This window comes from Poecilia latipinna, unplaced genomic scaffold, assembly GCF_001443285.1.
Source record: "Poecilia latipinna isolate Pla-1442-1.1 unplaced genomic scaffold, P_latipinna-1.0 Scaffold2208, whole genome shotgun sequence".
NCBI classification, from domain to species: Eukaryota; Metazoa; Chordata; class Actinopteri; order Cyprinodontiformes; family Poeciliidae; genus Poecilia; species Poecilia latipinna.
Window position 1 is genome coordinate 77,083 of NW_015114824.1, and position 27,239 is coordinate 104,321.

Below are 27,239 nucleotides of genomic sequence, written 5' to 3' on the forward strand. Positions count from 1 at the left end.
AAAAAAATTACTCTGGGTACAATTTTAGAGTCATTAAACTCATATGTTTCCTAGATTTGAGACCAGCTTAATCTGACCTGATGTTATCTTGTCTCTTCAGGTGCGTTGGATGATTTTGATAAAGCATCTGCTGCTTCTGCACCGGAACCTGCAGCTGCTTCATCTTCTGCCAGCAGCGGGGCAGAAAAGGTTTGTTTTAACTTCTTAATGCTCACTTTTCTCCAGCAGGCTGATTTCTCCTCCTGATAATGAGAAACTATGCTCAAGTTGCTACTGTGAGAAGTTTTCTTTCTCTTTTGGATCTCTTAGAAAGGAACTATTTTACCTTTAAAATGAAGAATTTAAAGGAAATTTAAATTCTCAATCTATTTCTTAACTTCTACAGAATTTTTTTACTTTATTATGGGTTTTTAACATTTGACAGTTTATTTGACCAAACATTTTGGCACTTCTTTAAAGTCTTAAACACCAATTTTAAACTAATGTGAAAAGGTTAGTTTCTCACCTGCAGTGTAAATGCAGGTAAAAATAACCTGTATGTTTATTTAAATGTTTCTGTTTTTATTCAGCCCCCTCTATTAGAGGACAACAAACTTTTCGAGACCCTGTTTGAAGGGGACATGGCGGCCCAGGCCAGGGAGGAGTTTGAGAAGGCCATGTCCGAGCTCGCCCAGGAGGAATCAGAACTCCTGCAGCACTTCCACAAACTCTCAGAGGCTGCAGGAAAAGTTGGTAAGTGCTCTCTGAACAGTTTATTTACAGTTTCTTGGAGCAGAGTTCATCTCATCTCTCTTGTGCGGACCACAACTCTAATTCAACAATGATACAGAATTGACCTGCCAGAACAGATGGTTAATTGAGATAGTCTTTATATTTTATTTATTATGGCAAAATTATTAGAGATTAATTAAAACCTTGCTAGGATCTTAGGTGGAACCGAAGGTACTTTTGTTTTTACGTTCTCTTTATTTATAAATAAAACCACTTATATTCAAAGATTTTTACTCGATTGCAGACTTCGATCCACTGACATCTGCTTTTAAACATTTTATTAGAAGTCATAAAAGTCTTTCTAGAGGCGTAGTTGGACCAGGAGTGGCGGGATTGGTGAATTTCAAAATTGTAATTTTCATCCGTTGTTTACGTCAGGATTTACAGTGTCTGGCTTCTTCTGGTCCAGAATTATGATGCATGTTACATTAAATAAAACGTGACATGACCGTCCTGACTGCAGACACTTTGAAAACAATCAGATATGTATTTGATTTAATACCACATATGGAAGTGGCACAGATCGGATTGTTTTTGGGTGACAAGATCAGAATTGGTTCAGACTGTTCTGATCTAAAAAAAAAATCAGATTTGAGTCATTTTTATCTGCTGCCTGAATATGGTGAAAGTCTAAATCTAAATCCAGCTGATAATCTGGATCTCCATCCAGTTTTACTACACTTCAATGATTTTTACAAAGAGGAGGCAAAATTTCAGTCACTAGAGGTGCAAAGCTGGTAGAGACAAACCCCAAAATGTTCTGCAAAGTATCAGAAGTACTGTTCAAATTTTTATGAATAAAAATCCACTTCATGATTATGTGCTACTTTGCATTTGTCTTTCATATAAAATCCAAATATAAAAATACCTTAACATCAGGGTTGGAAAGTATCAAAATGTAAAATAACCATCAACATTTTGATAAAGCTACCTCTACTGGTTTCCATGGTTTGTTCTGTTTGTTCTCTCCAGGCACCGATACTGCCTCCCAGCAAGAGTTCACCTCCTGCCTTAAAGAAACTCTTCGTGGCCTGGCCAAGAATGCAGACAACCTGCAGGTGAGGGGAGTCAGAGAAAATAAATAATAGCTCTGAAAATAATCAGCAGTTTATAGGCAATGTGTTTTGTTTCAGTCGTCTGGTTTGGCTGGAGACGACCTGGTGAAAGCTCTGGAGGGTTTGGGGCTTGAAGAAGGCGGCGACGGAGGCGGTGAAGATGGAAACATCCTCCCCATCATGCAGTCCATCATGCAGAATCTCCTCTCTAAAGACGTCCTCTATCCATCTCTCAAAGAGATCACCTCCAAGGTCTGCCTCATTTCTAACAAACGGATGAGGAAAATCTTCACCATGCTGTTCTATATTGATGGTAACTGTTGTTTCCTGAACAGTATCCAGAGTGGCTGGAAACAAACAAGTCAACCCTCAGTGCTGAGGATCACCAGCGGTACCAGCAGCAGGCGAAGATCATGGGAGACATCTGTAAGCTGTTTGAGAATGAGGAAGAGGAGGCGGAGGATAAAGAGCGGACGTTCGAGAGCATCATGGATCTGATGCAAAAGGTGATTCAGCTGCTACTCATGTTACACATGTTAAAGAAACAAGCTGAAATTATAATTTACCAGCCTATTTATGTATTTAAAATGGTTAGATCTGTTGTTGGGGCTCAGTGTATCATAAGCCTGGCGGGCCTCCAGGCTTTACTTGGGCCCCCCAGGCTAAGCATTGTTTGTTTGTTTATTATTCAGTGGAACCACTGCCTGTCTTTACCGGTCTATACGCTACAACTTCAGCAAATAAAGAGACATGGATACAAGATCCAAACATTTTGGACATTTTAATTAGGATGAAACATTATATTCATTTTAATTATTTTTTTTTATATTTGAATTTTAAACACTATCATTGGTATTGTTAATAACCTCTCCCAATACCACATAATTACCTAGCGATGTTTTCAATTTTCCAATCAACTTTAATTATTTAACTCAAAACCACGGTAGGCTGCTGGACTAGACATGTTTTATAAAGGAACACATGCTAAGTGTCAGCTTTTTGGTTGAAAGAAGGTTGGTGAGATTGTTTTTTTTTTCTGAATGTGGACAGTAATAATGAATGCTGGTCATATTTGTTTGATTTTACAGCTGCAGGATCTTGGCCAGCCGCCTAAGGAGTTGGCAGGCGACACGGTAAGCTGATTTACAGCATCTGTTTGTTCTGTGTGTAATAAATTTATCTCGTCTTAAAGGTTTCCTGAAATGGAATAAAATTTTTCTTTCTTTCTTTTTAATCTTTTTTTCTTTTCTTTTTTTTCTTTTTCCCAAAACAGATGATCAAGGCAAAAAAAATTACTTTTTGTCAAAGTGATTTATCTGTTTATTGTTTTTGCCAAAAAAGATAATTTAGGGGAAGAAAATCACTTTTGTCAAATAATGACTTGGGCCATTATTTTAGGAAGGTGGCAATATACATAAAAATAGCCAAAAAATATGAACTTTGTGTTAGATGTTGTGATGAAAGGCGTCTAAGTGAGATGTATTTACTCATGAAGGTTCCTGTTTCTGCTTCCTTTGCAGCCTCCGGGCTTTAATTTTGACATGGACTCCCTCAACCTGCCGGGAGTGGGCGGGGCCGGGGCAGCGGAGCAGTGCTCTGTCATGTGATGAGGTGGTGCGGCGGTCCGTCAGAAGATCTGAAGCCAAACGGTTCCTCTGTGTGTGTTTCAGCAGCAGGAAGGACTTTAGAGAGTGAAACATGGGTCACGAAGGAGTGAGATCAGAACGCAGGTTCTGTTCATAGAAAGGTGTGTGTGTGTAAAAACAACTGGAGGGAAAAACCCAAAAGGAAACCCAAATACTCTCTAACACCATCAAAGATATTTGTGATAGTTAGCGATTGCAGAAACTCCTCCGCGATTAATTTTAACAGGATTTTCTGGAGAAGAAATGAGCTCAGCTGTTCTCCGTGTTGATTTTACTGACTGTTTAGCCTCGTGGTGAATTCTCTCCTGACAACTCGCAGGTTTGAATGGTGCCTTTTCACAAGCAGCTAGAGTTCAGTTTTTAGCTCTTCTGCTGCTGTTCAGCTGGCTAATTCAGTCATAGTTTTAATAACGAGATAAAGATGTGGTAGTTTTGATCAACAAAATGTTATTTTTTGTTTAAAACTTTAAAATAATTAATCTGCAAGGAACTTAACAAGATCCATTCCCCTCCCGTTATCCCCATTCCCAGGTTTTGATGTGAAGTGACGGACCCGATTCCTGAATGGCTTTGCTGTGGTTACAGTGATCATTACAGTGTTCAATTACTGTACTAAGTGCTTCCTGCGTGATTCCCGGTGTTTTTTAACATGCAGGAAAAACCCCCAAAACGACCACAGTGGGTTTTTAGAGCGATAATCGCAAGTAAGATGTCTTTCTAGAAGAGGTGAGAGGAGAAGCATCACATTGTGTCACATGAGGAGGGATAAATGTGCAACGTGTGTGCAGGTGGACTGTTTGGTAACGCATCAACGCCCTGATGTTAGCACTTTTTGGTTTGTTTATTCCAGCAAACCCACTTTTCATCAGCGACTCTTTGCCTCATAGACAACACTTTTCCTCTTAACAATAGAGAGAGGTCCAGAAATGACACGGCCATCAGCCCATCTGTAACGGCACAATAAAAGGGTACTGTCAAAGGATTTAGCTATGCACTGAACAGACATCAGAGGTCCATCAGAAGCAGCTGAATGAGAAGCGGCTGCAGAGGTTTGGTCACATGGTTTGGGGTTAAGGGTAATCAGCTCTCAGGGCCGACCCGGCACCCTGAAAATAAACAAAATGCAACCTGTTATGACACTACTGTGTTTTGTAAATGTAATAAACATTGATATGTGTATAGAAATGTGTTTTTAGTCTGTGTTTTTACTCAGTTGGTTTCCTTTTTATAAGAAGTTGCTGAAACAAAATTTGTATGTTACATTTTTTACTACATTCAGACTCGAAGCGGCCTTAAAAACATAAAAAGAAACATCTCTATATAAAACATAAGACATAAATTTGACCATTTTTGAGAGTAAATAAAGACATAAAATGTTCAAAAAGTTTTCCAAGATAGCCACAATTTATTATTCGTATACGTTAGTTTCATTTGTGTCACAATTAAAGGCATGTTATGAAATCTCAACCATTTTATTCTAATGTGTTTAATAAAGTACTTTTTGCAAAGGACAAATACCAAAGTCCTTAATGTGACCAAATTGCAGATTTTCTATATCATCTTACAGGACAATATCAGGTGATTAGTAACTAGTTACAGTAAGTTTTACTCGCTGTGCTTTTTATTTTACTGAAGTTATATTATTAAAGTAGCACTACTTTCATTTAAGTATAATTTCTGGATATACTAACCACTGTATGAAGAAAACGTATGTTTTAAACTAACAAAAAATGCTCCACACACGAATTGTTTTAACATTATGATGTTCTGATGTTATTTTCTGTTGAACCATTTGGAGACAAAAAAAAGACAGTAAGCACTACATATTGTCACTGAAGTAATTTACCTTGTTTTGACATACTTATAAATTATATACTTTAAATTTAGTTTCAAAAGTTTATATTGAAGTAATTTGAATGTTTTTTCTTGCCTGAATTTATTTTATAATTATGATTTTTTTTAAACATTCTTTTAAATGCCAGAACTTCCTATAGTTTTCTCCATCTTCATCGGTAAATCAGTACTTCAATAGTCTTTTACAAATTTATTTCTTTTTTTTTTTTTACTGGATATATTTCTTGGCAAGCTTCTTTTTACTTTTAAAGTATTGTAAAAGTATATTAAAATAGTGCTACTCATACTTGAGTTCAAATTCTGGGTATTCAACCCTCTTCTTCTGAAATGTTTTTTTTTCTTTTGTAAATTTTTACTTTATTCCTTAGAAAAATTGCACATAACTTTATATTTGTGTCTGTCTGATTACATCGTTTTCACAAATTAAGATGCTTTTATCAACCATTTAGTGCCAAATAGCCCTATTTTTTCACTTTTACTTGACTATGTTTTACGATTACTTTTACTTCGGCTCATGTAATATTAAAATAATGCTGCTCTCATTTAAGTAACATATTTAGCTATTCTAGCCACCTCTGAACCATAGGCAGCTCTTTGCAAAAGTTTTATAATTATGATGTGTAATGTTATGGTTTATCGTCGCTGTAAATCCGCAAAGAAACAGGTCTTCTAGAGTTGCCATGACTGAATTTTAGCTGTTGTGCTCAGAGACGCTTGTCATTGCCGTTCTGTGTGTTGTATTTCTATGCGCCCGTGCCGTGGAGCTTTCTGCGTCAGATTTGCGTCGGAAGTCAGAAGCGACTACGTGTCAGGAAAAGAGAAGTCGGCTAAATGGGCGAAGGCGACCAGGTCGTCTGAAACAATCTTTCTGCAACATTTGAGTGGTTCCTTTTGTTAGGATTGAGACAATTTAAGGATAGTTTTTAATAATTTGTCCTGAAGATTTGAACAGCGACGATGCTAACAAAATTTGAAACCAAGTCTGCGCGTGTGAAAGGTAAGAGTTTGCTAATAGCAGTTAGCATCGATGCTAGCTCCAGCTAGCGGGCGATACTTCTACCAACTATTTATTCCATAAGGTGTAACGGTTAAAAAATAAAGGATTTGTTGTTTTAGTTTTGTATATTCTATACAGCGTTGCCATTGTCTTGTATTTAGTATCTCTTTTAATGTTAAAATGACACGACTTGCACATCTACGTAGCTATCGCTAATGTTGCTATTCAGATTTTTAACGGATTCATGGTTATAGTTGAAATTGTGTTCATATTTCAGGTCTGAGTTTTCACCCAAAAAGGCCATGGGTTCTTGCAAGTTTGCACAATGGTGTCATCCAGCTGTGGGACTATCGGATGTGCACACTGATCGACAAATTTGATGAACACGATGGTAAATTAGCTCTTTTTAAATGTTTGTTTTAGTTGAAGTTTTGCATCGTTTTCCATACAAACTTGTTTTGTTCCCTACAGGTCCTGTCAGAGGAATTGATTTCCACAAGCAGCAGCCTCTTTTTGTGTCTGGAGGAGATGACTACAAAATCAAGGTGATCACTGCTTCTGTTTTGCATGACCAGCAACACACATATGAACCTGAATCACATGATTTAAGCAATGTTTGGATCTTTCATGGTACCGTTATCTCTGGAAATCTCTAACATTATATCTGTTCAACCAGGTGTGGAACTACAAGCTGAGACGCTGTCTCTTTACCCTTTTGGGACACCTGGACTACATCAGAACTACGTTCTTTCACCATGTGAGTTGTTCCACAAGTTTAACACATTCTTATTCTTAACATAGAGTAGAAATCAAATTTATTTGTCCCTCGGTGTGTAAATTAAGGTATGACAGCAGCAATGTGACAAGACAGTTATAGTATGTAGACGTACACACAAATAGAAGTAATAATAACAGACTGTACTTTAGGTTAGGGCTGTGTAATAATATCGATTTTGCGATATATATGGATATTTTCTTTCCTAGAAAAAAATCTATATTCATCCGCAAGTATCGTAACATCCAACTGTCACCTTGCTCACTCACTGCTTGCTTCGCCGGGAGAGGCTTAGAGTGATTCCTTCAGATGTTAAGTGTCAAGGTTAAAAAGGTATCAAACTATTCAGAGCAGTGTACTTGGTGCACTTTATTTACTTTATAAATGCATGTAAGCTACAGTTTGTACTGTTTCAATTAAAAGAAACATGTTTTCTCACCACTTCTTTGATTCATTTTGGCCAGCTGTCAACTTTAAGTCTGTGTCCATGTCCAACCAGAGCCAGGTATTGTGTAGTTGGTGCTTTTAATCAGTTTTCAGTAAAATTAATTCAATCCAACTCTATAACAGTCACAAAATGTCACCAAAATCACTCTGTCCCTCTAAAATCTTTCAGAAAATCGCAAACGTGTATTGAATTGTATCGTTTGCTGAATATCGCAATACATATTGTATTGTGAGCAGAATATCGTGTATCATATCGTGAGATTATTGTATCATTACAACCCTACTTTAGGGGCAAAAGAAAATACTAGGGCTGCAACTAACATTTATGTAAAAATGTGTACATTCCATAGAGTTGTCATTTAACTACCAAGCCTTGTAGATACATTAGAATTTAGAAACACATTACAAAATGCAAACAATGAAATTCCTCTTTTAAATATAAACACTTTATTGCCTAAAATACGATGAAATTGCATTCCTATTTACCTTATTTTTGTATTTCTACAAATATTTTCTCTTATGACTTTTTTCCTCATGATTTCAGCTCAGTTCTAATGTGATTATTTTCTCACAATATTATGACATTTTTTATATATTTTATAATTTATTTATTTTTATTAGCTTGGCCCTGATGCTTTTCCACATAATTATGACACTGAAAAAGTAAAATTTCTAAAATACTCCCCAATTTCAGATGATCATCACATGAAAACAACGTAGACATTTATAAGACCTAAAGTAATAACAGAAAACATAAAAATGATAGAGAGAAAATGGAGTCCTGTCAGCTGCTTTAGTGAGGCTGTTTGACAATAAAACTGTGATTCAGAGGTTCATATAAAGTCTTATTGAGTGAATTGTGAGCATTACTTGCAGGAATATCCGTGGATTCTGAGTGCCTCAGATGATCAGACCATCCGCATCTGGAACTGGCAGTCGAGGACCTGTGTATGGTAAGCAAATTTGTACACAATTCCGTGTTCCTCAATGGTCCTGAAAAGAACGGAGACTTTGCATTAACATAAGATATTTAGAAAGCTTGCAATTTCATAAGAATTAAAGAAATGTAATGATTTTTCTGCTCTATGTCTCCATCAGCGTGCTGACAGGACACAACCACTACGTGATGTGCGCCCAGTTCCACCCATCAGAAGACTTGGTGGTGTCCGCCAGTCTGGACCAGACAGTGCGAGTGTGGGATATCTCCGGTGAGGGTTTGGGAGGAGTGGGGCAGAGGTGGCAGTGGGCCGGGTTTCGGGGATGTGGGGCTCAGCGGAGGAGAAAGAAGGCAGGATCAGGATGAATGTCCAGTCCCGAGTGCTTTCTTTCTCATGAACTTTCAGCAGAAACACTTCTCCTTTTAGCACAGAGAAAAAAAACTATATTTGATTCCAATCTAAAATTATTTATTTTTGAATAAAATATTGTCTTTGACCTTGATTTGTGCAGTACTTTTGACGTAGTGACTTAGTGACGTAAAAATTATTTCAACAAATATCAGCTTGGAGAAGTGTTTCTGTGGCTTTGCATGCTTCTCAGACTTTTAGTGTTCAACTTTGTTCTTGTTTCTTGTCTTTGTACTAACTGGAGAAGCTCTTGACTCTCATCTTTGATTTCTAAACATGTAAAGATGTGGTGGATCTGTGACCCTTACATGTTGGAGTCTTATGTACTTTCATGTATGTGTGTACTTGGCATCACTGCATTCATGTGTTTTGTTATTGACATATAAACTGCATGATGTTGCAGCAGAAGCTGAATGTGCAGCCAGATTTAGCTTTAAGGAAGACTCACTTTGCATCCAAACTCATCTCACTGATTGGCTTATGTTGCATCAGCTTAAACCGCTGTGAGTTAATTTTCAGCTACGACTACTAATTAGATTAAACTATCTAATTTCTTTAAATAATACATAAATATTCCTATTACATACCAAAGAAACTTGCATGATTTTCTCCTCTCCTTCTCTAAATTTGTAATCTTACAATGTTGCCATTACTACTAATGCATAACAATAGCTTCACTGCAAAAACAAAATCTTTTTGCCTAGTTTGTAGTGTAAATATCTTGGTACACTTGAAACAAGGTTAACTTTAGTTAGGAAACTGACTTTTCAGCAAGATATAGGGACTTGTTTTAAGTCAATAATTACAGTTTTAATAAATCCATGTTATAAGTGAAAAAATCTGCCAGTGAAAAACCTATCATGATATAAGCATTTCATATCAGTCCATCAATAATTGTTGATATAGATAAATATTGATTAGTTTTAAACATCTGAAATATTGCCAGACTCATGGTGTGACCTTTCCTGTTTGATCCACAGTTTTCACTCCACGCTGTTGTTTTTTATTTTTAAGCAGTTATGGCGGAACCTTAAACTGCTGCTGCTCAAGTTACTGGGCAGGTTGTTGCTAGGTAACCAAAGAATGAGTGAGTTGCTAGGTAACCAAAGAGCGAGTGAGTCAGTTGATTCCATCAACCTATCTTAGCTGGCTGTGATATTTTGAGCAGCTAAAGCTTTTCCTCTGCCTACATCTCCCAGAATGTTCTGGATCAGAACCGTACAGTGAATATTTATAAATATTGAATATTCTTTCAGATATATTATTTATTGATATTGACCACATACCTGTTGATTTACTTATTTTTTTTTATCAGTGTTGACAGACTATTGACTTAAAACAAGTTTCTGTATTTTGCCAAAAGGTACTTTGTAAGTTAGTTTTGTCTTATTTCAAGTGTTGTGAAACATTTACATTAGAAACTAGACAACAAATACTTTGTAAGATTTTGTGTTTTTGCTCTCAATATCTAACAACCCTGCATGGGGCTGAAAAACCCAGACTGAAACATGCATGTGCCTTTCTACCCGACCAACTATCATCCTCCCATTCTGGCATTCAGTGCCCAGTCGGAGCACGTCTTGTCCACCACCCAACCCCACCCCATTCAGCCTAGTCCACACACTCTGTCATCCTCGTCCCATGCTCTTCTCAGGAAACATCCACACTTGCACATTGGTTCCTACTGCCATTCCTTCCTCTATCAACACTGTTGAGCTACCTGTTCACCACGTTATATTAACGGGCTGAAATCAGTAATACAATCTTTGTGATGCTGTCCAATCAAATCACAGATCAATAACCCAATCAGTAGTGTTGTTGGTGGTATGGTTGTGTTGGTGCGTTTCAACCCTGTGTGTGTTCGGTAGTCCAACAGTTTGCTTTTTTTATTTTTATTTTTTTTGTCTTGTATCATTTCCATCTAGTGTGTTTGTCTCCCTTCCTCCCATGTACTGTGATTGGGCTGTGGTTAATGTGAAAATGGCGTTTCCTTTTTTGCACGCGATGCTCTGAATGATGGTTCCAGGTTTGAGGAAGAAGAACCTGTCTCCTGGCGCCGTGGAGACGGACGTGCGCGGCATCACCGGGGTTGACCTGTTTGGTGCCTCTGATGCGGTTGTGAAGCACGTACTGGAGGTACGCAGCGACTTTCACCCACTGAATTAATGTATAACAAATGAGAAAAATTAAATTATTGTAATGACTTTTATTACACAGAGCTAAATATTTCAGATGTTTTCAATTATATTTCAATTTACAGAGACTCAGATTTTATTTAAAACTTGTAATACTGAAGCTATAGCTTGAAAACTCATTTATTGTTCCAATACATTAACAAAACAGATTTTTCTTAAATGTTGTTTTGCCTGCTTTTTTAAAAAAGTTTTTTACTTTTAATAATTTCTTAAGATTTCCTGGAAAGTTTGTTTTGGTTTAGTTATCTGGTGCAACATTTTTGCAGTTTTGTATTCTTTGTAGTCATGAACAGTATGTAGTTTTATTTTTTCTTTCACGTAGTGGTATTTATGGTCAAGTATCAGAGAATAGAAAAAAGGTTCAGAGTTTGTTCCTTTTTGTTCCTTTTTCCACAGACTAAAAGATAAAATTAAAATTAAATTCAGAAATACTTTATTAATCACAAAGGGAAATTAAATTTTCCACTTTTCAACTTTGGTATTTGTCTATTTAAAAAAATAATTTTAGAGCTTTTGTTACTTGCATAGAAACCACAAATAATGCAATTCTGTTAAAAAACAAGACATGTCAGTTTTATCTTAACTCTAGATAATTTTTGTATCCATATCTCGGGTCCAAAGTTTTGAAACAAATGTTAAAATTAATTTCACAAACAAGATAAGAGTATCAGTCCACAAACTGTTTATTAAAGGATCAAGTTAGTGTAGGATAATCCAGCCTAAGTGATACAGATTTTGAGATGAAGCTGATCTGTTAGTCCAGATTCCCTGAAAGTAGAGAAATATTTTAAGTTTGTGCAGTTTAGTGTCTTTCTGATTCTCTTATTGGAGGAAGATCTGATTTGTGCGTCTGTGTGCAGGGACACGACCGTGGGGTCAACTGGGCTGCTTTCCATCCCACCATGCCGCTCATTGTGTCTGGAGCCGACGACAGGCAGGTCAAGATCTGGAGAATGAACGGTGAGACATTTGACACTGGTTTATATAATGTCTGCTGCACAACTACTTAATCTGAAATGCATGAGATTTGTGAAAATATATTTAAAAAATCAGTGCATCTTAGAACCAGGTGACTATGGCTTCTAAACAAAATCTCAGATTTTTTTTTTCATACCAGATCCAATTTTTTTTTTTCTCTATTTCTTTTCCAAGTAAGAAATTACAAATGACAGAAAATATTTTCATAAAGCAGCATCCTTAATGTGAGTTGTACGACAAAGTATCAGGGTTGGGCTATGAAAGTTTTATTTTAATTATGAGATTAAACTCAATATTAACAGGAAAAAGTCACAATTTTACCAGAAACAGAAATGTTTGATAGTTATGATCTGACGTGACATAGTTCTTTCTTTCTTTCAATTGTTTACACAACCTTTTCAAATTCCTGTTTCAAATATGATTCTGATGTTTTAAAAGATAAAGTATTTTCTTATCTGTAAAACTCACAAAATGCTCAACATTCCTTATTTTAAAATGTTGTTTTCATGTAGGTGTTTTCAAAACTTCATCCTCCTAATATGATTTTATCCTGGTAACATTATGACTTTATTGTCGTGTTATTTTGATTCTGTTTTTGTACGATTTTATTCTCATAATTTAAAGAAAAGAAATCGAAGTCTGGCCCCATTTCTTATTCTACCGTAGAGATAACCTGAATTCAAAGTCCAAATTAAAAGAAGCTGTAAAAATATGCTGGTTAAACAAGATGGCCGCCCTGGAAGTGCTGACATCACTCCGAAGTATGGAAACCAAACGAGAGCATTGGTGGGAAAAGAAAAAATCCAGATTTTCCGAAAATTAAATCTCTAAAAACCAAAAATTTGATTAATGGATAAAGTTGATTTATTGTCCAGCCTGAACTTCCGCTCATCCCTGGAAGATGTTTTATCTTCCACTGAAACACTGAATCATCTGCAGATGTTTTTCTGATACTCGGTGGCCAAATAAAGTTTTTTTTTTTTTTTTTTTTAACCAACGATCCAGCTCTGTTTACTTTGAATCTACTCCTAGAAATAAAATCCTTCCCTCTCTTTTTTTTTCCCCGCTCAGAGTCCAAGGCGTGGGAGCTCGATACGTGCCGCGGCCACTACAACAACGTTTCCTGCGCCGTCTTCCATCCACGCCAGGAGCTCATCCTGTCCAACTCTGAGGACAAGAGCATCCGGGTGTGGGACATGTCCAAGCGGACCGGAGTTCAGACCTTTCGCCGTGATCACGATCGCTTCTGGGTGCTGGGAGCCCACCCGAACCTTAACCTGTTTGCAGCTGGTAGGCAGTGACAGCAACTTCCGTCCGGACTCATTAAGTTTAAAATTGTTTTTTTTGAACATGTGACTCGTTTCCTTCAGGTCATGACAGTGGAATGATCGTCTTCAAGCTGGAACGGGAACGTCCTGCTTACGCTGTGCATGGCAACATGTTGTACTACGTCAAAGATCGCTTCCTCCGCCAGCTGGACTTCAACAGCAGCAAGGACACTGCCGTCATGCAGCTCCGCAGGTTGGCCATTTTACTTTAAATCTTCCCAGTGCAGCTTTTTAAGGGAGTTTAGACAGATATTACATAATAAACTTGTTTTTCCTCTTCTCAGTGGTTCCAAGTTCCCGGTGTTCAGCATGTCTTACAATCCTGCTGAGAACGCCGTCCTGCTCTGTACGGTACGTATTCCTCTCTGAGAACGCCTTCCTGGTAAGCACAATTGTTTTTCCATATTTTTGCTTCATGATTTGCATTTTCTTTAGAGAGCGACCAACCTGGAGAACAGTACATACGACCTCTACTCAATTCCCAAAGAAAGCGACTCCCAGAATCCCGATGGTAAAGGAAATATTCAATATTATGCCCCCTTGTGGCAAAAACTATATAATGTTTCTATGCAAATAATTTTCTTTCATTGACTTTTTCTGATTTTGTGTTTAATGTAAACATTTTGTACTTTTATTTGAAGCGCCGGAGGGAAAACGATCATCTGGCCTGACTGCAGTGTGGGTGGCAAGAAACCGATTTGCAGTCCTTGATCGCATGCACTCTGTGAGTCCTGCTGAAAAATGTACAGAAGAAAAATAGCCAAAATTAAAAGTTTGCCAAAATTTCAAGACAGCATTTTGGAAAAATTTAGCCAAATGTTTGTTTTATTTTTGTCTTTTGTCTAGTTCTATAACTTGCATAAATATGCAGTGAAATCCTGCTGAATAGTGAAATTGACACACTATTATTATTTAATACCTTATCCTTATCTGTGATTAGTCAGCATTTCCAATTTAGTTGTCTTTTTTTCTTAATAATAACTATTTAAACGTCTGTTTCCATTAAAAATTAACTGTATCAAATCTGAAAAAAAAATACATGTTTAAAAAAATAAACTTCATATTCAGCCTAGTGTTATGACCCATGTAGTAACTGTTTTTGTAATGCTCTATGCGAAGTAAAAATACTTGGTTTCTGAAATCATATCTCCCTTTTTAGTGAAGAAATAATTATGCATTTTTGATTTTAAAAAGTGCTTGTCTTTGTGTGTTAAGTGCTTGTTTTAATCAGATTATTTGTTTCTTCCCTGCAGCTTCTGATTAAAAACCTGAAAAATGAAATAGTGAAGAAGGTCCAGGTGCCGAGCTGCGAGGAAATCTTCTACGCAGGAACCGGCTCGCTGCTGCTGCGCGACGCCGACGGCGTCACGCTGTTCGACGTGCAGCAGAAACGCTCTCTGGCCACGGTCAAAATCGCCAAGGTCAAGTATGTGGTGTGGAGCTCCGACACTTCCCACGTGGCTCTGCTGGCGAAACACGGTAAATATCTGAAGCATCCACTAACCCCTCTGAGTTTTTATTGCTGAGATGGAATCCATTTTGTTTTATTGTCTGAAAATCTCCTTTAGCTATTATGATCTGCAACCGTAAGCTGGAAAGTCTCTGCAACATTCATGAGAACATCAGAGTGAAGAGTGGAGCCTGGGATGAGAGCGGCGTCTTCATTTACACCACCTCCAACCACATCAAATACGCCCTCACTTCAGGGTGAGTTTTTTTTTTTTTTTTTTTTAGGTTTTTTAAATTTTGTTCAAATATTTTAACACTGGAAGCATATTTTATTAAGTAAAGCTGAAAAGTTTTCCCTTTTTTGCCTGTCCTGGGCAGATTTAGTTGATAAAATGCGTCTTCCGTTACAATTTAGTTATACTCCATTGGCTAAGGATATACACAGAAGCATATTAAATTGTAATTTAGGTGTTTAATGTATTTTAAATTTGCAGACAATTTGTAAAATGAACCCAAGGTATAGATGATAGTGCTGCTTTTTTAACTCTTTAGAGAGAACATCAGGGTTTCTGTGCAGTTTGGAAAAAGAAATTTGATTGAAATGTTTTCAAGAAGAGGGAGGAAAACCTAGGAAAAAATATTTTTATTTCTGGACATTGTGGTCTATTCTTTTCCATGTCTTCCTCACAGTCAGTGTTATCTTTCAGGTTTCAAATTTAAAACCTGACTTTTGTAGAAATATCTGCCATTAATTGTCAGTGAGATCTTTGAGCTAGGCTCAAAAGAGACTAACATATTTCCTGGACTATAAGCTGCTGTGGCGTAAAAAATGCAACACAAAGAAGAAAAAAACGAGTTGCAGGACCAACCAAACTATGAAAAATGTGCACCTTATAGTCCAGAAAATACTTTCCATATTTCAAAATGTAATATATTTATCTGAAAATATATCAGGACTCTGTAACGTTGCGGTTTAATGTTTTTGTAGTGATCATGGCATCATCCGGACCCTTGACCTGCCCATCTATGTGACCCGGGTCAGAGGCAACAGTGTTTACTGTCTGGACAGGGAGTGCAGGCCTCGCGTTCTCACCATCGACCCGACTGAGTACCGCTTCAAGTTGGCTCTGGTTAATCGGAAATATGATGAGGTTTGTTTTTTTTTTTAAGCTTTGCTTTGAGTTGTTGTATTTCTAATTACTTTCCCTGAATATTTCTGCCAAGTTTATTCTCATATCACATTTCAGCAAGGCTGAAGTGCTTTGCATCATGAAAACATAAGACATTAGAAACTCATCATACAGTCAAGATTTGTGAAAACCAATAACGGACATTACATTTTGTCAAGTGCCATCGTTAAAATTATCAACACACATCAGTCAATGTTTCACTAATTATGGTTCAAAAGCAGCTATAAGCAGTCTTGATCTGAACTGCAGAACATTTTTCACTGTTCTGCAGTTTTCTGGAAGTTTATTCCAGACTTGTTGAACATAGAAGCTGAATACTACTTCTCCATGTTTGGTTCTGGGGATCCAGAACCAGAAGTCCTGAGAGGTCTGGAAGGTTACTATGACAACAGCAAATCTTTAGTGTATTGTGGTGCTAAACCGTTCAGTGATTTATAAACCAGCAGCAGTATTTTAAAGTCTATTCTCTGAGCTACATGGAGCCAGTGAAGGACTTTAGAACTGGGTTGATGTGATTTAACTTCCTGGTTTTAGTCAGAATACCACCAGCAGCGTTTTGGATCAGTTTGTCAGACCTGTGAAGATACTGTTGCTAAAGCTCAATGTATGGATTAGTTTCTCTAGATCTTGCTGAGTCCTCTAATCCTGGAGATGTTCTTCAGGTGATAGAAGGCCGACTTTGTAACTGTCTTTATGTGGCTCTGAAGTTTCAGGTCAGATTTCGGGCCTGATTGCTGATTTTTAGTTGCAATAACTGAAGCTGTGCATTGACTCTAGATAGTTTGTCTTTAGGTCCAAAGAGGTTAACTTCAGTTTTGTTTCTGTTCAGCAGGTGAAAGTTTTGGCACATCCGTTTATTGACTTCTGTTCCCTTACTGCTGTTCTTCTAGGTGCTCCACATGGTGCGAAACGCCAAACTGGTGGGTCAGTCGATCATCGCCTACCTTCAGAAAAAGGGCTACCCCGAGGTAGCGCTCCACTTTGTGAAAGATGAGAAGACTCGTTTCAGCCTTGCTCTGGAATGCGGAAACATTGAGGTGAAAATAGTCTTTGTTGGGCAAAAGTTCATGAGTCTCTGGAGAAGATGAAGCCTCAATCATTTTCCTCCTGCTGTAATTTCAGGTGGCGCTGGAGGCAGCCAAGGCCCTAGATGAGCGCAGCTGCTGGGAGCGTCTGGGCGAGGCGGCGCTGCTGCAGGGACACCACCAGGTTGTTGAGATGTGCTACCAGAGGACCAAGAACTTTGACAAGCTCACCTTCCTCTACCTCATCACTGGTAATCTGGCCAAGCTGCGCAAGATGATGAAGATCGGTGAGTACTGACAAGTTTTCTGCTCAGTTTTCTGGTAATTTTGTTAAAATGTGATTAATTTTCTAACATGTCGGCTGATTTATGTGCAGCTGAGATCAGGAAGGACATGAGCGGTCACTACCAGGCGGCTCTGTATCTGGGGGACGTCAGTGAGAGAGTCCGAATCCTGAAGAACTGTGGACAGAGTGAGTTCATTTCTCTCACTGAGTTTTAAACATCAACTCAGCCCCTTTGTGCAAATATTTGCTCATAGTTTTACATGTTATTCCTTCAATTTATTTATATTTGAATCTAGAAAGTGACTCAAATTTTAAGAACCTCAGATTAACCTAAATATACATGATTTAAACTAGATTTTTAGGTTTAATTACAATAAATTAGTTTGTCTTCCTGTGTTGTTTTTCTAGATGGAGATACAAACAGGTTCCACCTCACTATTTGACTTTTCATGTTTAATTTAATTAATTTAATGGCATGCAGCCTTAATTACCCTTTGTTCCAGTTCAAGCAGCGAAAATGTTAAAAACGGGTTAATGTTTGAGTTTGGTTTGTAATTTGTGCCTAAAATAAGTATTTGACTAAAGATTAATCAAATCTGTTAAACTTTGGAAAAAATGTTTATTTAGGTGTGTAATATAATAAAATATTTTATTGTTATAATAATCTGCTAAACCAATGGGCTTAAAATGTATTTTGCAAATACCACTGGAGTAAATATATTTTCCAAATATTACTTTATATTAATGTCTTATTACATTGTTACAACCTGATTCTCAATTAGTAAGAATATTTTAATTCATGTAGTACTTTTAAAGATACAGGTTACAAAGTCTAGAACACAAAGAAAAACATTAAACATCAGATGGTTAATTCAAACCTATTGTAAAAGTTTATTTCTTTAAAGACAATCTTCTTTTTCATGTCCATTGATACAGTTTGATCGGTTGAACACAATTTATGTATTAAACTGATATTTGCAGTAAAATAATTTATTTGCATCTATATTTAGTTATTTTCTTACACACAATATTCTAAAACTTCCTTTTATTAATTATGTTGCAGTGTTTACATTCAAAATGCAGAAATCTACATTTCTTTTGGTTTACTAACTTAATAGTTAGTTTTGATGTAAAGCAAACATAACTACGTTAAACAACATATTTTTACGGATGCACAATAGTTTAATTTTTGCCTTGCAGATAATTAGGACCAGTAAAAATGGCTGACCGTTTTAGAATCATAAAAATGTATGCTTCTTTATTTTCAATTTTAACAACAAAACGTTTTTATATGTAATGTCTTTTTGCCTCTTTAATCACTATCTGCAGAGTCTCTGGCTTACCTCACTGCAGCCACTCATGGGCTGGATGAAGAGGCTGAGGCACTGAAGGAGACCTTTGACCCAGAAAAGGAGACGGTGAGTCAGCAAAGCACAATCTTTATCTTAAAACTTCCAGCTTTACACTATTTGCTTGGAAACCTTTATTTCAAATGAGAAAATTCTAGATTCGTCCGAAACTTGATGGTTGATTTTGTGCCGTGCAGGTGCCAGAAGTCGACCCTAATGCACAGCTGCTGCAGCCGCCGCCTCCCATCAACCCCCTGGACACCAACTGGCCCCTGCTCACCGTGTCCAAGGGCTTCTTTGAGGGAGCCATTGCAGCAAAGGGTGAGTCATTCACAGATATTATTCTCTAGATGCGCTGCGTTGACGAAAAGAATCAATGACAATGGGACTTTTCCACATTTTGTTGCATTACAACCGCTTTTTATGATTTTATGTGATGGATCAACACAAAGAGATTTCTTGGAGATATTATTGAACAAACAACCACATGAAGATCAAGGAACTCTGCAGACCGGTCAGGGAGGAAGCTGTGGGGAAGATTTAAAGAAGGGTTGGCTTATAAAACCAAATCTCAAACTTTGGAAGGTCTCGTTTAATACTTCAGATTAAAATGGAAAGACCTACCAAACCCACAGTTCCTGCATCTATATGTTAATCATAAGATAAAAATGTTGAAAGATTTTACTCATGCATTTTCGTTCCTTCTTGAATTAAGAACAAAAAAGTTTTATTTTCATGTTTTTGTAGCTAAAATCTATAAAACCATTCCGATTTAATAAAACTGCTAGACAAATCTGTACCAAAGTAGAGAGTACAGTAATGTCCTTAATATTGAATGTGTAAATTACTCAAACCTCTCAGTTAATTATGCAAACATGAAGCTGGTGATGTTTTTGTTGTAGGTAAAGCCGTTCAGATGGCTGCAGATTTGGACATGGAGGCAGCGGGAGGGGAGGGCTGGGGAGACGATGCTGAGCTCACCATGGATGAAGGTAAATCAGAAACTGTTTCTCCAAAGCTTCTTTTAGTTGATTTAAATCTTTTGTTCCTCTATATTTACTAAATATATTTTCCCTTTTTTCTCAGACGGCTTCATTGATGCCCAGGATGGATTAGGAGATGAGGGGTTGGGCAAAGAGGAAGGAGGAGGCTGGGATATCGACGAAGAAGTGGAACTTCCTCCAGAGCTGGTGAGAGGAGAAACATAATTGGAAGCAAGACAAAAATCATAAAATGTTTTTAAAAAAAATTTTTCTAAACTTTTAAGGCTGAAATTCTACATATTTTCATCAATATTAGGGTTGCAACTAATGATTAACTTGGTAATAAATTTATTCTAGCAATTATTCTGATCAGAAATATCGGCACATTCTCCAGATTTTTTATTTAGACACATATTGGAAAAGAACAAAAAACACAAATAATTAAATAATTTAGTTCCTTTTATAAATGAGAAAATAATTGTATTGCCTAAAATGCAACAAAATAACATTCCTTCAGTGTAGGGTTGGTAATTTGTAGCAAAGCATGCTAAAAATTACTGCTCTCTATTTTGTTTTTGGTTTTGATAAATAAACTGTACATATTTCACAGAATTTGAACCAGGTGAATCTAAAACTAGACCATTTCCTGAGTTCTGGGTAGAACATATTTACAGACAAAGAAAGCTTTTCCACCATAAATGAAAAATGTACATATTATTTTTGGACATTTCTGGCTTAATTGCTGCTCTGAGTGAGAGGTTATTGCATCAAATAGCCATTTTTAAATTCTGTTTACTTCAGTTAATGATTCAGTTAATGATTAATCGATTACTAAGTTATTCCATTAATCGATTGATCACGATTAATTTGATTAATTGTTCCAGGCCTGATCAATAGAGATGTTGTTTTACCCTGAAGCTCCTTTATACTTTGATCCATCTTAGTAAAAAGTAACACTGAAATTCTCTTCCACCCATCAGGACGTTCCTCTGGGAGCAGGAGGGTCAACAGAAGATGGATTCTTCGTGCCGCCAACCAAGGGCATGAGTCCAACCCAAATGTGGTGCAACAACTCGCAGCTGCCAGTCGACCACATCCTGGCTGGATCCTTTGAAACCGCTATGAGAGTATGTTTGTATTTTTCTGTCCTGCTAGCTTAATGTGCAACAAATCCTAACATGTACTCTACATTTGCAATCATTCTCACTAAACTAGTCATGACGTAAAAATGTTTTCAGTATTAGGACTGATACAGATATTAATATCGGACTGGCCTCTCTTTTCTTTTCACAGCTGCTCCACGACCAGGTGGGAGTTGTGAACTTTGACCCCTACAAGTCGCTGTTCATGCAGACTCTGTCTAGAGGCCGAACCTCTTACCTGGGGCTGCCGTCTCTACCTTGTCTGCGCGGTCACCCTCAGAGGAACTGGAAGGTGCGTCTGCTGGCTGCGATGTATTTCAGCTGCCTGCTGTAGATTCAGGTTCCTCCTGCTGACCCTGGCATGTTTCTGTAGGACTGCGGGGCGAAGCAGGGACTGCCTGCTGTGGGGCTGCGCCTCTCCGACCTGATCTCTCGCCTCCAGCAGTGCTACCAGCTGACCACGGCTGGGAGGTTCGAGGAAGCCGTCGAGCGCTTCAGAGCCATCCTGCTTTCTGTTCCTCTGCTGGTGGTCGATAACAAGCAGGAGATTGCAGAGGTGAGCCAGTCGGTTCTTATATGGGTGCTGGAAATCCTTGAACATGCTTCAGTTTCAATGGAAATGGCTTTATTTTCAAACTGTAGTTTAACATTTTATTAAAAGCCTACACATGTTAAAATGATATTTTCAGTTAAACCAGATTATTTTCATACAGATAATAAAACGACACATATTCGTTGTCAGCCTGTGAAGATAAATCAGACTAAACTTTTCTTGTTTTAGATGAGTTAGAATTATAAAAAATATTTGTGTTTTCTTAATGCTAGAAACTTAATAGTGATTTGAAACACTTTTTTTTAGTTTATTTGTATTGTTTTATCATAGTTTTATATTTCCATCTATTTATATTTTAAAATGTATAACTTTGTGTTTTAGGCTCAGCAGCTCATCACAATATGCAGAGAGTACATCGTGGGTCTGACCATGGAGGTTGAGAGGAAGAAGTTGCCTAAAGAAACTTTGGATCAACAGAAGAGGATTTGCGAGGTAAAGATGTTGTGATCATACCTGATTGTTTTTTCTTCTAAATATTCAGAAATTATTATTATTATTATTTTTTAACTGTTTCTGTATTTTCCTGCAGATGGCTGCGTATTTCACCCACTGCAACCTGCAGCCGGTCCACATGGTTCTGGTGCTGCGCACAGCTCTGAACCTCTTCTTTAAACTTCGCAACTTTAAAACAGCCGCAGGATTTGCGCGGCGCCTCCTGGAGCTTGGCCCGAAGCCAGATGTTGCACAGCAGGTTGTCACCGATTCTTTCTATTTCCCCCCGCCCCCATCATGTTGTCATAAATGACTTGTACTCATTGAGTGATCGCTTCCCTCTCCTGTGATTTAGACCCGTAAAATCCTGGCGGCTTGTGAGAAGACCCTAACCGACACCCACCAGCTGAACTACGACCCCCACAATCCGTTTGATCTGTGCGCTGCCTCCTTTGTTCCCCTCTACCGAGGGCGTCCTGTGGAGAAGTGCCCCCTCTCTGGAGCCTGCTACTGCCCTCCATACAAAGGCCAGATCTGCAGGGTCACTCAGGTAAAGAGAGAGGATTGTGAATTTGTTAGCAAATCACCAAACTAGCTATAGAAAAACACACTTGCCATGAAAAAATATCAAAAGTTTAACCATTACAGCTGTTCTGTTAACTGTTTTTAAAAGAGAAAAATTCAATAAAAAGTTCACATGAAGCTTTTCTTTTTTTTTTTTACAGCCATACTAATTTTACAGCAAAAATTTTAATGTAATGGATAAGAAAACATAATAGGGAATAGAGAAAACTGAACGGATTGAAAAATATGAGCTGAACAGAATACGCTGATATCTATGCAACATGGAAAGAGATGAAATTAAACGTTTTCCTCTCCTAGAAACTTTTAAAATTTAAAATGTATTTCTAATTATACAAATCATGTTTAAAGGATAGAAATTAGGACTAATGCAGCATTTTAAAGCTAAAAGTCTGGGTTAATTAAGGTCTTTTAGCTTATTTTAAACCCTGTGGAAAAATCCCAATCAGCTAAGTCGTGATAGTCCTTTTATCAGCAGAAATATCAAGATTGTACAATGCACAAGCTACTTTTAGAAATGGCTATATGAAATAAAATGTGTTCTGCTAGTATTATTTGTTATAGTAGACATTTAAAATTCTGAATTTAAGTTGTGTAATCACAATTATGTTAATCAAAAGTAAAATGGTAGTAGAGGTAAAACAAATTGATTAGTATAAACTTCACATAGATGGGTTTCATGTGATGCAATATTTACTATTTTTTATTTTCATTGCTTGTAATTGTAAATTTGGTTTTCATTTTGTTAAATGTGAATTAATAAAATTCCATGCAGTTTATTTTGGCTATTTTTATCTATAGAATTGGAAAAATTATTAACCAATGGGAGGAAGTAGGTTTCCTTGCTGCTTTCTTTTATCTTCTAACTTATAATTTTATATTCCAGGTGACGGAGATCGGAAAGGATGTGATTGGTCTGCGTGTGAGCCCACTCCAGTTCCGCTAAGAAGAGAAAACGTTCTGCGAAACAAATCCAACGTACCATCTACTAGTTGAGCAAATGCTAACCGCTTCAGTCTTGTGTCTTTACTCCATAACTTTGAAATGAATATAAACAATGCTTTTCTTTGTCTTCTCTTCTCTTTAAGCGTATAGAAATATTACTGTTAATTTTGTCTGAGCACAAAATTAATCATTCAAAGTGTGTGGCACTGGTCCTTTCATCTGAAACGATAATAAAATACCTGATATTGATGAAAACCGCATTGTTTGGCATATTTCTGTTGTATTTTGCTTTCTCTGGTGGTACATAAAATACCCTCTACCTTAGGTTTTTATTTCTTGAATGTGGATCTGGATTCACCTTGATGAACCACAACGCTAGGAGATTGAGGATTTCAATTGAACTGGGGTTACCCCATCTTTGTGAGGGATTATAAAACCCAAGCTCACCAAGTCTTAAATAACAAGTAAATAAATAAATTTGATGCTGTTCAGTTTATTTGTACGTTTTCCAAAGGGAAGAAATCCTGATAAAAGAATCAGTTCCAGTACTTCATATGGAGTCCGTGTTCCTCAGACATGAATACGCACTCCACTGCCACTTTCAAGATGGCGGCGACCTAACGTCGTCTACGTATTGGAGGTCCTTAAGGAAAGCGGAACCAAAAAACCGGAACCCGGGTGTTTCCCAGATCTTCACTTCCTGTTGTGTTTTTCTGCCTTTCAAACCAGGAAGATGGATTTGTTGTCGAACAAATGGATTGTATATTTGGCATTATGTCTGTTTGTCGGTGGTAAGTTGAATTGTTAGACTGTCGAGTTTGTGGCGCTTTATGTCTAGCATTAGCTGAAGTATGTTTGTCTTTTATTAGATTAGCTTGGTATAGTTCCTTGTGCCGTAGCTAGCTGGATGCTAGGCTAGTTAGCCGTAGCAACAGCTGCACAGTTTGTCTTTCAAATCTCCGTTTTATGCAAGTTTAGGAATTGCGTTGAGGGATGGGGGTAATTTTAGTACAGTTGCGTTCACATAAGACTGAAAAATGACCGTATTTTGTCTTGTCAAAGGTCAGAGTTGACTTTTAAGTCAATCAGAAACAACACTGAAGTTAGCTTTTGTTTTGGCACACCGGCAAGAGGTTATTTGGCCGTTTTTAAGAAATCAGAACCACCTTTCAACTGGCTCTAATTCAAAGTCCTAAAGTACGTAGAGTATTTATACCGGATTTATGTAATTCTGCAGTAAACAATCACATTCCGGCGAATACCGTACCGTTTGTGAGCTGGGAAACCTTTTTAATCTGTTTATGACAACTCAAAAGGGCCTATGATCGAGGCTAGTCTTATAACTGAAGGATGTTTATTCTGTACAGAACAGAAAACATTTATTTAAACACAGTTTGTGAAGTTTGAATCCTAAATAAAGTACTTAGATTCATAAAATGTGAATTGGACGGAATACGTGTTACTTAAAAGATGTATTCATGTCATAATTAACATGAATACATGTAAAAGTAAAAACGTCCTACTTTGCAACTACTTTAATTAAATTATTTAAAAATATGATTTCTTCGCTGACAAGTTCTGCATTGTAAACTCACAATCTTGTATATTTTTATTTTTTCAACATTAAATGCAGGTTCTTCTTGGCACTGCTAACAAAACAAACTATTTTGAATTATTTTAAACTATATACAATTTAAAATAATTCAGTTCAGGTTTGACCATTTTGTGATTTTATTTCTACATATATTTTGAACATTAGTTGTTCAAAGATAGAAAAACCCTTTAATGAATCGCCGAATCAGAAACCAACTTCAGCATGGTGACTTGGCATCAGTGTGACTGCTCGTGATTTTCCGCAGAGCTGAGATTCACTTCCACGATTTCAAACTAAACTTATTGTATTTTTTTTATTTTAAAATACAAAAGTCACTTTCAGAGAGTCAAGGCGTGTAGTGTTGCAAAGGAGCAATTTATTCCATAGTTTCAATTTACAAGATGTAAAATAATAATAATAATAAAAACAAATCACTAAATGTTGAGCAAAAGTCATTTTACTGCCTCTTTAATTTTAAGGTTATAAACTTTGCTTAAACTTTTATCTGAGGTATGGACGTCATTACGCAGTTTTATGCCTGCTGAATGAATACACTTTGTTATTAATGGAGAAACATTATAATATACATTTCTGAACTGGCTGCCATTTCTTATCCAGATTAATTTAATCTTGAGTTCTTGACAATTTTTATTAGTAAAAATCTCCTTTAGATTTTAAAAGGACATTTTATTTTGTTGCTGTGATGCAAAATGGATTTATATCTGGACAGATGTCATCTTAAATGTAAATAAATGGTAAATGTTTTTAGAACAGCTGTAGTTTTGAAGCTATTTTTTCAAAAGTAGTTAACAAAGCTAATGTGGATGTATCTGTTTAATCGTTAATCTCCATATTTAAAGCAAAATCTGCCATAAATTTACATTATATCTTTAACTTTGATCATTGTAGTAAAACAATGACATTTTAACAAATGTATAATAGAGCATGTTAGTTTATCATTTGGTTTATACATTTTCCACAACTGGTTGTTTCAGTGATGATGTCTGAAAAAGTGAATTATCCGTGTTAAATATCAAAAAAACCTCTGAAAATAGTCTTCTATAATACATATAAATGTAAACTTAATTTTAGGGTTTTCTAATGATCACTTTGTGTTTTTTCTCTTTGCAGGTGTCAGTTGTAATTCAGTGGAAAACAAAATTTACGTCAAGCTCAACTACACTGTGCCGTGTGTTCGACTTCTTAATTCAACCCATCAAATAGGCTGTCAGTGTGAGTATAGCGGCACATATATGTGGCTTTAGCTGCTTCTGACATTCAAAATATATGCAGCTTTTTATTTTTCCACCACATAAAGTTGTTGCAGTTTATTTTAAAGGTGTTTTGTCCACCTCCTTATGATGTGTGCCAGTAATTATAGAGGTAATCATTGCTACTTCATTTTCTTTATGGTTTCGCTCTTTGACACCAACAACCGTGTGACTGTTGTGGATAGAAAGAGCGCTGTAAAGGTTAAAGGTCATAGCAAAACACACATTCCTGCAATATAAATATCCAAGGATCATAATCTGATAAACTGTTCTTTCTGTGACAAAAACATCCCCAGAATCGATGCATATTATTGATTTTTTTATAGTAAATTATTTGATGTAGTTGAAGACCAAGTAAATTTTCAGGATGTTTATTGTTGTGTTTCTGTTCTGTTGCTGTTACTAATATTTAGTTCTGTCCGTTTAGCATCTTTGTCGGGCGATGTTGGAGTGCTCCATGTGCTTGAGTCAGAAGAAAACCTGGACTTTGTGCTTCGTAGTGGCCGCAATCCTCCTTACATGGTCATCATGGAGTCTTCACTCTTTACCAGGTACGGTTCGCCGGTGACCCGTCGCCAGAGGGCAGAGGTTTATGAAAATGATTCATTATTAAAACTGAAAACTTGGTTTTCCAGCTCAAGGTTGGAGCTTTAAAACATTTATAAAAGAAACAGACATGACACTGTGATAAACATGAAGGAGTCTTTATGAATGTTCATGACTGTTGACATGAAGTGACATGACTACTTTTAATGCAAACTTGCATTGAAAGTTAATTGTATGATAAATTAAAACAAGCTCAATAATTCCATTTGCATGATTTATTGCTTTTCTCTTTTCTACCAAAAACTGGATGGTAAAAATCTTCAGTCTGGTGTTTTGGTCTCAATTAGTACTTTATCTGAAGGATAATGTCGTTTACAAAGACTTCATAATTCACTTTATTTTTTGTTTCTGTTGTTTTATTTATTTATTTTGGATATTTA

General features: G+C 36.8%; 3 protein-coding genes across 3 annotated transcripts; all 3 read left to right on the top strand.

The window, feature by feature from the left end:
- Positions 1–87: 87 nt before the first annotated feature.
- LOC106936733 (peroxisomal biogenesis factor 19-like) lies at positions 88–4,604 on the top strand (the record flags this gene model as incomplete). The annotated part of the gene is made up of 7 exons (XM_015017917.1): positions 88–189; positions 570–732; positions 1,744–1,829; positions 1,905–2,078; positions 2,162–2,332; positions 2,915–2,959; positions 3,347–4,604. Coding segments are annotated over 7 exons (828 nt in total), but the record flags the coding sequence as incomplete, so codon positions are not given.
- A 1,509-nt stretch (positions 4,605–6,113) lies between these two features.
- On the top strand, positions 6,114–23,646 carry copa (COPI coat complex subunit alpha). The gene is made up of 30 exons (XM_015017920.1): positions 6,114–6,323; positions 6,601–6,714; positions 6,795–6,868; positions 7,000–7,080; positions 8,422–8,498; positions 8,644–8,753; positions 10,918–11,027; positions 11,947–12,046; positions 13,136–13,354; positions 13,435–13,585; positions 13,677–13,743; positions 13,828–13,903; positions 14,034–14,116; positions 14,646–14,871; positions 14,961–15,099; positions 15,830–15,992; positions 16,922–17,068; positions 17,154–17,343; positions 17,433–17,528; positions 18,672–18,760; positions 18,889–19,012; positions 19,594–19,683; positions 19,778–19,881; positions 20,655–20,801; positions 20,968–21,108; positions 21,190–21,372; positions 21,751–21,861; positions 21,959–22,120; positions 22,217–22,411; positions 23,330–23,646. The coding sequence occupies exons 1-30, from the start codon at positions 6,284–6,286 to the stop codon at positions 23,387–23,389; spliced, it is 3,669 nt and encodes a 1,222-aa protein (XP_014873406.1). The 5' UTR covers positions 6,114–6,283; the 3' UTR covers positions 23,390–23,646.
- A 411-nt stretch (positions 23,647–24,057) lies between these two features.
- On the top strand, positions 24,058–26,922 carry LOC106936735 (nicastrin-like). The gene is made up of 3 exons (XM_015017919.1): positions 24,058–24,179; positions 26,114–26,215; positions 26,681–26,922. Exons 1-3 carry the CDS (start codon positions 24,122–24,124, stop codon positions 26,905–26,907), a joined length of 387 nt encoding a protein of 128 aa, XP_014873405.1. The 5' UTR covers positions 24,058–24,121; the 3' UTR covers positions 26,908–26,922.
- Positions 26,923–27,239: the final 317 nt, after the last annotated feature.